This window comes from Populus nigra, chromosome 12 (genome assembly GCF_951802175.1).
Source record: "Populus nigra chromosome 12, ddPopNigr1.1, whole genome shotgun sequence".
NCBI lineage: Eukaryota > Viridiplantae > Streptophyta > Magnoliopsida > Malpighiales > Salicaceae > Populus > Populus nigra.
Window position 1 is genome coordinate 1691020 of NC_084863.1, and position 10745 is coordinate 1701764.

At 30.2% G+C, this 10745-nt stretch overlaps 1 protein-coding gene across 1 annotated transcript; it reads left to right on the top strand.

Moving 5' to 3' along the window:
• The first annotated feature begins 7156 nt into the window (after positions 1 to 7156).
• On the top strand, positions 7157 to 8981 carry LOC133669555 (transcription factor bHLH94-like). Its single transcript, XM_062089748.1, has 3 exons — positions 7157 to 7957; positions 8071 to 8484; positions 8581 to 8981. The coding sequence occupies exons 1-3, from the start codon at positions 7439 to 7441 to the stop codon at positions 8677 to 8679; spliced, it is 1032 nt and encodes a 343-aa protein (XP_061945732.1). The 5' UTR covers positions 7157 to 7438; the 3' UTR covers positions 8680 to 8981.
• Positions 8982 to 10745: the final 1764 nt, after the last annotated feature.

Here is a 10745-nt window from a genome sequence, read left to right on the forward strand (position 1 = left end):
AATTTATACAAAAATCTGTAATAAATGGCTGAATGTTTGAAACATCTGATCCAACAGAGTCATGATATAATCAGATGGTTAACATACGATATTATGTACATTTGTTAAACTAGATATTTCAAACTTCAATGCGTTTTGACAAAAGACATTACGTTTGTTTTTAACATGAAGTATTATCAAACCATGCATTTTCATAGTTTCAAAAAGTTTTCTAGTATGAAATAGAAAAATATTGTCTTGAGATATGAACATAAAATTATTTGGATGAAGAGACGAAAGTGAAGATATGAAATTAATTTGTATATGAGATAGTTTGGATTTTGGAGTCAATTTTTATACTTTCAAAACAGAAAATACATGAAGACATGTTATCTTTGTCTTCAATATCCTCATTTCTTCTATCTTGAGATTATAACATATTAGAAAACTTTTTTTAAGATAGCCAAAGTTTCCTATTCATTCTGTCATGAGAAATATTTATGTCAATAATCTGTTTTGTAGGTCTTAGGTCTTTAATTGCAAAAGACTTACCTAAATTTCCTTCAAACTTTTCATTTTCTCAGTATTATAGCCAACAATCAACATATTATTCATATATAGCTAGAGAATAATGAAGTTGTCATCATGAAACCTTTTTATAAACACATAATGATAGTAAGTGGTTCTATCATAATCATGTTCTACCATCAAAGGATGAAGCTTCTTCATATAGATCTTCTCATTTTAGTCATCAAGTTTTTCAACTTCAAGATTCAAACTAGTAGCTAAATCAAGCACAACTTGGATTAAAAACATCTTTGACCTCGGGTGGAAAGATTTTTTTCAAAATCATTTCCCTTGTTATAATTGAAATTTTTCATAACCAATTTTGCCTTGTACCATTTCTATGAGTAATTTCTTCAATTCTCAACTTGAACACATATTTGTTCTTGAGTGCTCTCTTAACTTTCAATCTTGCCTTTTACCTTTACTGTAGCATGTAATAGCCATTTTTCTTTAATATTCATATTTATTAAAGTACTAAATTCCCTTTAACCAACTTGATTACAACATAAAAAAAACCACATGAAAAAAATGAAAAAGCTTATAGAAATTATTTTTACAATTTTTTTCTTTAAAGGCACTAATTTTATTTTATTTTTAAAAAAAAAATGACATAAAAGGCCCTTGCACCCTTTTTTTTAGGGTAAATCTGTAGTTTTTATTTACTAAAAATAAGTGAAAAGGCCGATTAAACCCCAATCAATTTTATAATGACAAACAGATCCCGTGAAAAAGACCATTTTACACTCAAAGGAAGTTCATTTGTTTTTGGTCTTGGAGGGAAAGATATTATTGCACTGTTCCAATCCACAATGCAATGAATATATGCCTATAGTGTTTTCACAATAGCTATTAACTTCTTCTTCTTCTTATTTAATTAATCATTGAAAATATTCTTGATCTAATATTAAAATGAGTTAATTGGCCTTTAGAAACCACTATAGTTGCAAATACATTTATATTGTTTTCTAGAACAGTGTAAAGACTCTTTTTTTCCTTCCATTTAAAAAACTTAACATAGGCGTCCAAAGGAATTTGAGTCTTTTCACATGGCTCAATTGTCATTTTTTAAATTAATTAGGGATAAATAAGTTTTTTTAATATTAATTGCATAGTGAACCAAAATACCTTGGAAGTAAAAAAAAACACTAGCATGAAAGGGTATTTTTGTTTTTCATAATGGTGTTTTCATTATTGGAATTTAAGTTGAGGGGAAATTTGGTATTTTATCAGATATAAAAAATAATAAAAATTAAAATATATAGTGAAATAACAAAGTACCCTTAAAATAAAAAACTTTAAGCCTAAGGGCAAAGAGTGTTTTTTTTTCACAATTGTTTTTTTTTTGTAATTATCAAATCAGCTCAGGGGCAACTTTGTATTTGGCTAAATAAAAAACAATATTGTAATAAAAGGGTATAATTAAAAAGAAAGTTTTACAAAATAACCAAGAAAAAAAATTAAAAATCAAAACATGAGGGCTAAATTGAAAAACATAATAGCAACAATTTGAATTGAATAATGAAATTAAAAACTATTAAAACTTTTACAAAAAGGCCAGAGATAAAAATTGGAAATCCAAATAATAAGAATCACATTGGAGAATATAATATTTGATAAATTGAGATTAAAGGATATTAAAATTGAAAATAAATAAAACTTCTACAAAAAAAAGTCAATATCAAATATAAAAAATAAAAAATATCTCTAATCTAAAGGGTCAAACTGTAATCTTTTATGTAGGTAAAAGAAAAAAGAAAAGGAATAAAAAAACCTACCGGTGCCGAACCAAACCATCACCAGTGACAAATTGTATTCCAATATAACTAAATGGAAGTGAGTGAACTCTCCAATTCAAGTTCCACTATTCTTCTCAAATGCAATTAGTAAGAAAGAAAGAAAAAAAACACAAAACCTATAAATAGTGTGAAAGCAGATGGTACGGATTGGGTATAGATATTGGCAGCAATAGGCAACGATGACATTTCTCATATAAAGACAATCAGCCAATTGCCCTAAATTTGTTGGATTGCCGATGCATGAACCACTTAATATATAAAAAGATTTTGGGTTTTGATTATATATCAAGTAGAGGGAGACAGTTTATTTTTTTGGACAAAATGTTTTTTTTTTTCTGTCTGGTCCGAACATTCTCATAAGATTCATAAATACTCTAATCTTTTGTCCTGCTTTTTTTTCTTTTTTCTTTCACGTAGTTTAATACTCAAGAGATAAATAAAGACAATCAAATGATTTTATGAATGTAAGATACAACATCAGCCAGAGTACATGGAGAAAAACCAGTAGCAGCCAACAAAATGTTCAAGCCGACTAATTAATCTTAATTATAATCTAATGACCCACTAATTTATCAAGATGTTTAATTAATGAATTTTAATATTTGCATCACAGTTCTGTGTATCAAATCATATTGCTTGATAATTGATTGCTCACACAAAAGCAAAAAAATTAGCAGTGCAGCATCTGTTTTATTATGTCCTCCAACTTTATTTTTTCTTCTTTGTGATGGAATGTCTGCATACTTTACTATTATTATAGTGATTGATGGATTTAAAGTTACATGATTTAACTTTTTATTTATTTATTAACATGAGTGTTCATACCAGCTTGTACCAGCTTGTACGCATCTTAACTAATTTTATAAGTTCTGAAGTTAACGATCATGTAAGTCTCCAGTGATCATCATATTAACAACCATATGACTTGAACATGAAATCATATGAAAAGTAAATTTTTTAATTTTTAATTTTTATTATTATATCGTCTCCTAGATAGTTTATATTATCCAATTATTAGTTCCCATAACAAAGTGCCAAGTGCATAATTGAACCTACAAGCCGACTAGTAGGTATAAAATTACTGTGTACTTTACTTGCTGTAGAACTAGGACCACTGAAAAGATGTCAATAATGTTGTAGCTAAAGAACCTCACAAAGCAACTTAGATTATTGATTAATTAATGGGATAAGATTATTGGGTACGAGATACTTGGAAGAAGCTTATATATATATATATATATATATATATATATATATATATATATATATATATATATAGTTCAAAATTACTTAAAGGATTGATTAGTACTAATGCATGGATCGATGAGATTCCAATGGGTTTTTGGAATTTGAATGAAAACAAAAGGAAGAAATTAAAGAGAATGATGTTTTTTGGAATTTGAATGAAAACAAAAGGAAGAAATTAAAGAGAATGATGTCAATACGTATTGATTTGTACTTAATGTCTGTACTTGGTTCTGAACTTAAATCGTTATCGTCTCTCTTGCACATTGTTTTTTATTTTATTTTTTTAAAAGAAAAGGAAAGAAAAACCGTGAGCCTGTAAAATATTGCATGCTCAATTTTCGTCTCAAAAGGGTTGCTGCTTTATATATATATATATATATCAAAGAGAATTTATTGAATAATTTTTTAGGTTTTAGACATTTCTTAATTGAATAATTTTATTTATATTAGCTAATATTTTTTGTCAAATTTTCTTCACACTGGTTCATTTGATAAAACTATGCTTATTAAATAGGTTAATTCTTGCGGATTGGATTAAACTTTTTACCTTTATATATAATTAAACCTGATCTTTTAAAACTTGTGACATTATTTTTTTATATGGCCAACTGATGTGTTTTTTTATTCTCTTTTTTTTTGTAGTCTATATATTAAAAACTATATGTATTAAAATTTATATCCTTCTATCTAATATTTTTAGTTAAGAGATTATGTGTCAATTATCTATGCATTTAACTAATAAAAATGGGTTAATGACATGTTTTCCCTTGTATCCTTGTTTTTTGTTGATTTTTTCCTTGGAATTTTTTTTTATAGATTCAACTTAACTAATTAAGTTGAATCCTATGTACTTGTCAAGAATTTGTACATTGACTAATAAGGTCATTGCTTGAAAAATGAAACTATATATATATAAAAATAAAAATTAAGAAAAAATTAAATTTGAAAATCCAAACCAATGAAAAGGTTATCATCCAATTAATAATAATAAAGTGAGAATCTAGTTACAAATTTTAAAATATTATATTTAAAACATATGTAAAAAAGAGAAAATGAAAAGATATAATGTAATCACATGAAAAAAAAGAAAAAAACTAAACAAACAAACCCATATTTTTTTTTAAAAAAATCACATATGTTTTAATTTTCTTGTAAATATAAATTATATCAAAAGCACAATTAACCATAACAAAATTGATATTTAAAAGGAAAAATATCAAAAAAAAATCAGATTAAATGCACAGGCCTCGATTGCCCAGCTTGTCCAAGCATTAAAAAAAGCTTAGGAGCATGGTCCTGTGAAGTCCTGCACGTCTTGACTAGATTAATTTTTTCAAAAAAAGGGTTCACCTTATATTTTTTTAAAAAAATTAAGGCAAATGACATGTTATTTATCTATTTATAATCTAGCCACCACAATGATGGCTAGAAAATATAGGCTAAGGTTTCTGGATGTAAAAACTCTATTTTAAAACTTTAAAAAATCAATTTATCAAGGCAACCTCTCCTCCAAACTGTTATGTTATGTTAATTATTTATTTAAATTGTATGAATTAATAAATTTTTAAATAAAGAGTTGATGGAAGAATAAATTGCTTCAAGATTAGTCCATTAAAGAAGTCATGGATACCATACACGACACGCGAGCTCGTGTGTCATATATACCAATTATAACTATCTAAATAATACTAATTTTTTAAATATTTTATTATTATTTTTATTTTACAATAAAGAAAACATTTTTTTAACTGTGATGCCTTGCCAAATCACTCAAGCACTTGCATAGGGAGTCACATTCTTTTGGAACTGTAGAAACAGAAGCTGCCATTTACAGTACTCTTGGGTAAGCAATCGATACATAATAAAATAAAATACTAACAGTGCTATACACCAAATTATAATGTGAAGTACAAGATGAATTGCTTGTTTGTTTCGTCACATGGATTCCTCACGTACAAATCTATCAGACAAATCAAAGCAATGTAACTTTCAGCTTTCTTTGCTTTCCTCACTGTAAGAATCTCTGCTTTGTCAGCCTTTTTTATCTTCACATATCTCAATGAGCTCGTACATCCGGCCCTATTATTACCAAATGACGAACCTTCCTGTTTCAGTTCGCAAATTGTGGTGGTTCATGGTGGCGCGTGTCACTCGCTCTCCGTATATCATTTCAAGATGCAGGCACGTACTCTCAGCAGTATAAAGTAAAATGGTCGACATAAAATTCAGGGACTTAATTAATTCTGACAAATTAATTAAAACAAATGAACGAAACGAGAGGAAGGTGACCCTTTGTTGCTGCAGATGGTGTTTAGCTAGCAGTGTCTTAAAACCTGGGGGAGATGGGACTTCACAGCATTCATAAGAGAGTGCAATTTTTATTTTTATTTTTATTTTTTGCTCATGAGATGAAACAACATGGTTATAGATATATTACAAGAATTTAATATTGTGTGGTCAAGGCACAATTTTTCTAGTTTTTTTTTTTGGCAGTAAAAAAAAATTAAACAAAATTAGTAAACTGCCATTTTTAATTAAGTTAGCATTTAAAACTTAATTTCAGTTTCCTTTTTTATTCTTTTTCTTATTTTTCTCCTTTTTTTTTCAATGTTTTCGAGATATGTAGCCCTTAAAATACCAAGCCCATGTCAAGTCAATCATTTTCAGCTGCATACAAAAAAAATAAAAAAATAAAATAGAAGACAAAATAAGAAATTGGCTATTGTAGGCTTCATGAATAACGCTTATGTCAGTTTCTGCCCTAATTCAGATACTTCTGTTAATATCATTTTCATTCAATTAATAAAAGAGTTTTTTTATATATATATATAGAATTGACAATTGTGTCGTAAATGCCACAAGTGTTTATATATATATATATATATACACACTCTTAAGAACTTGCTTTATATATTTTTTTTGAGAAGTAACTTGCTTTATATATAACTCTTAAGAACTTGCTTGCCGTCAATATATATATATAACTCTTAAGAACTTGCTTGCCGTCAACCAGAGAGTGGGCAATATGTGGGCAAGAATTCAAGTTTCAAGTTTCATTGGCTGTAGTTATTTAGCATATATATCCAACAGGATAAAATCATTGATCAAATCTTATTCACAATTCATGGAAGAAAGAAGACTTTGTCATGATGATTAATGATGTAATTAATTCTTTCTAGCTAGTTTATTAGGATTCAAATTTCAAACTAAGTTACAAGAAATAAAATTATTTTGAATTCCTTAATCTTCTAGGATATATCTATATAATTGGTCGGTAATAGATTTAATTTTATATGATAAATTCTTAAAATTTTATTTTTCTTATTAACCTACGTTATGATCATGGATGTAAATTATAATTTTTAGAAGTTAGAATAATATTTTTTAAAATTATAAGTTTTATGTTTATTCTCGACAAGTTGGTTGCATTTTTTTTACTTAACATACAATTTAGAAATAAATCAAAATGAGTTCTTTATTGACTAATTATTTAAATACGAGAGAGTACTTGTTAAGAAGGAAATAAGAAGATAAATAACGCACATTTATAAACGCCTGTCATCTTCTAAGGAAAATCCAATTTCTTTGTATACTCTCCTCTCTCTTTTTTCAACAAAAAACCAATACCATTTTCACGTGCAATGTGCTGTAGATAATTTGTTTCATAACAAGGCCTTTAAAAGCTCAGTTTCTCCATCCATACAAGACCCAAAAAGCAGAAAGCCTTTCTTCTTTTTGGGTGGTTTCTGTGCTGCTACTCTTCTCTCTTTGTGCTGCATTTAAGAGGGGAAAGGGAAGGAGGAGGAAATACACTGAGTTTCTGAAAAGAAAGAAAGAGTGCGAAAGAGATGGCATTAGAGGCTGCAGTCTTTCAACAAGACTGGTTTGGCCACAGCAGCAAAGAACTCTACAGTTTTCCAGGTGGGAATTGGAGCTATGACTTTGGCCTAGACCAAAATGAAGAAGATCAAGACAAAAGCTGCTCTTCTTATTTTCTCGAGAACCAAACAGAAACATTTCTTCATGGGGATTGGAACCCTTTGCCGCCACCTGATTCCATGGTGCATCCCTTCAGTGATTTGCAATTGACTTGTAGCAACATTCCATCCTTATCAGAAGCTAGCATTAATGCAGCAAATGGATTAATGAGTACTCCTCCAACTAGTGATCATCATCACCACTTGGGTGAATCATCAGCAATGCCTGCTACTCGTGTTAAGAGAAGGAGGTCAAGGAGTAAAAAGAACAAAGAAGAGATTGAGAATCAGAGAATGACTCACATTGCTGTAGAGAGAAACCGAAGAAAGCAAATGAATGAGTATCTTTCAGTTCTGAGATCTTTAATGCCTGAGTCCTACGTTCAAAGGGTATCCCTCTCATTCCCTATCTTCCTCATTTACTCGCTCAATTTCATTTCTTGATAACCTCTTCTATGACCTGCAAAGTTTCTTTCTCTTAATTAAGCAGTAAATTTTTGTAGGGTGATCAAGCTTCAATTATTGGAGGCGCTATTAATTTTGTCAAGGAGCTTGAACAAAAGTTACAAGTTCTTGGTGCCTGTAAAGAAATGAAAGAAAAACCAAATGGTGATGATCAGCAACATGTTTCTTCACTGCCTTTCTCTAAATTCTTTATATTTCCACAGTACACAACAAGCTCAATTCATTGCGAAAGCTCGGCTGGCAAGGATGAAAAACTGATGAAGTCTAAATCTGCTATAGCTGACATAGAAGTGACCATGGTGGAGAGTCATGCGAACCTCAAAATAAGATCGAAAAGGCGGCCGAAACAGCTCTTGAAGGTTGTTTCTGCGCTGCATAGTATGCGGCTCACTGTTCTTCACCTAAATGTCTCAACAGTTGATCAAATTGTGCTTTATTCTCTAAGTGTCAAGGTAATTATATTAGAGCAAGTTTATCCATAAATTAAGTTAATATATATCCTTTTAGTCGAGGGAAAAACAAAACAACTAATTTGACTGTTATTGCAGGTAGAAGATGATTGTAAGCTGAGTTCTGTGGATGAGATTGCTACAGCTGTGTATCAGATGCTAGGTAGGATTCAAGAAGAGTCTATGCTGAATTGTTAGAAAGTTTACTATTAATTTTCCTTTGTGATTGGCCCTCTTTTTGCCTCGACATACCATATGCGGGCAATTTCTGCATTTTTTGGCAGTCTCTGAAAGGCTTATTGCAACTAATGTCTTTGCTATTTTATCCTTAGTGTAGCTTTCTCTAGTTGGTCTAATTTGGATGTTTCTGTTCCTTTGTTTTGCAACTTTTTTTTACCCTTTCTTTTTGTAGTTATCTTAGAGCATCTTGTGTATGAGCCATACATAAATGCTTGGTCAATTCAAACCTTCTTTAATGTCTTGCCCATGCATATTTTTTTTGTTCTAGTGTTGTGCTAGTATTCTCCTTTATTCTCTATTTCTTTTTTAAAGATCTACTGTGCCAACCTCTATATATTATAAGCATTATTTCTGCTGCAATTTCTAACACTGTGGATTCTTGAATTGGCCACGGCTGAAACTTTTGCCAATTACACCTTTCAAGTCTGTCAATCCGCGGGACCATATGTCTCCCTCTATCAGGTTTTGGTTCTGAATTAAGATGATCAAATTATTATTTTTTTTTAAAAAAAAAAGATTACATTAAATAGCTCTACCACCAGTAGCTTTAAAAAAGAGATCGACGTGGGATTAGTACTACAGCAAAAATAATTCACTTGGCTAGATAAATAATGCATGTCCATTATCTTTCAGAAAGTCAGAAGGAAGAAAACTCTCAGTATCAAAGATTTTGAGCTCAGAAAAGCTTAAAAGTGATGTATCAAAACCTTCATAAAAGTGAAATACGAGAGAAGGCTGCCATGATTGAACAGCTTTAGAAGAACCAACCTTTCTCTGCGTCTCTGAATTTCTTTTAACACATCATGCACATTGAAAGATTCATGTACCCTTATAATAATCCACTCGACCACCTTGTGTAGGACTAGAGTAGGGTATTGATGATCTTATGTTTGTGGCATCAAATCAAAATCATTTGTGCATTGGAGATCATAATTATAGCCTCATCAAATTGTACGATGTTCACGGTCGAATCCCTAGGCAAAAAGTTGATATGGTGGTAGGGTTGAGTGTCTTTTAAGAGAAAACAGATTCAAAGAGAATAAAGTTTATGACAATGAATTGATAAAAGGGACAACTGATAATTAAGTATTGTTCGGTAAATCTTAACACATAGACCATGAATTGGCATGTTTCGAATTTCACTCAATAAAAACATAATAATAATGTCTCCACGGGACCAGGGCCAAAACAATAGTCTCTTGGTTCATAATAATGTATCTAATATTCCTGTTTTTCTATTAGATCTTGGTCAATAATTGAGCTTAATCACCCAATGGCTTTTTGATCAACTGCAAACCTTGCAGTGCTACATATATATAGTATAAGAAGCTTCAGGATCCGATTACAACATGGAGACAAGCCACATCCACAAGCAGAGTACAGTAAAATTAGTGCTTGTGGTGAGGCTGCCGAAGCAGGCCATTTTACGTGTAGCGTCTTGCAATTATTAGTGGAGAAATCTCACTTTTGAGGCTAAAATGTTACAGCAAAGCTAGCTATTTTTAGGTGTTTTTATTTATAGCTGCAAGACTTGGATGATTGAAACAATTTACTATAACTGAATGAATTAAATTGAACTAAAGAGGATGTTTCTTACTGTGTAACTTTACAAGTGGAGGACTGTACATTCCATTTTTAAAGATAAGATCTTCACCATTGTTTTGAGATATGATTTTTCATTTTCAAGGACTATTGAAGGGTCAAGACTCCATAGGTAGGTGCAGAAATCATATTTTTAATTCTTGACACAAGCTCTGAGTATTATTTTGGAAGATTCTAACCCTAGACTGACTGACTGACTCTCTCTCTCTCATCCTATCTGTTTTACTTGCTAGTTTTCCAGTGGGGTAAAATGTTGTTGAAGGCTTCCAATTTTAATCATTTGTTCCATATAAAAGTACACTATTTCTTGGTTAAATTAATTTTCTGCGAAATCTTCTTTAAACTTTAAAGTGATCAGCATGTTGAATCTCAAACCCTGAATAAAGAAAAATACAGTATGTGATTCAAGATAATATAGAGAG

What these genes read in the sequence shown, in the direction of transcription:
- LOC133669555 (XM_062089748.1), top strand. Translation starts at nt 7,439, where the DNA reads ATGGCATTAGAGGCTGCAGTCTTTCAACAAGACTGGTTTGGCCACAGC. An exon ending in CTGAGTCCTACGTTCAAAGG is followed by an intron (nt 7,958 to 8,070) that starts GTATCCCTCTCA and finishes AAATTTTTGTAG; the next exon opens with GGTGATCAAGCTTCAATTAT. An exon ending in TTTATTCTCTAAGTGTCAAG is followed by an intron (nt 8,485 to 8,580) that starts GTAATTATATTA and finishes CTGTTATTGCAG; the next exon opens with GTAGAAGATGATTGTAAGCT.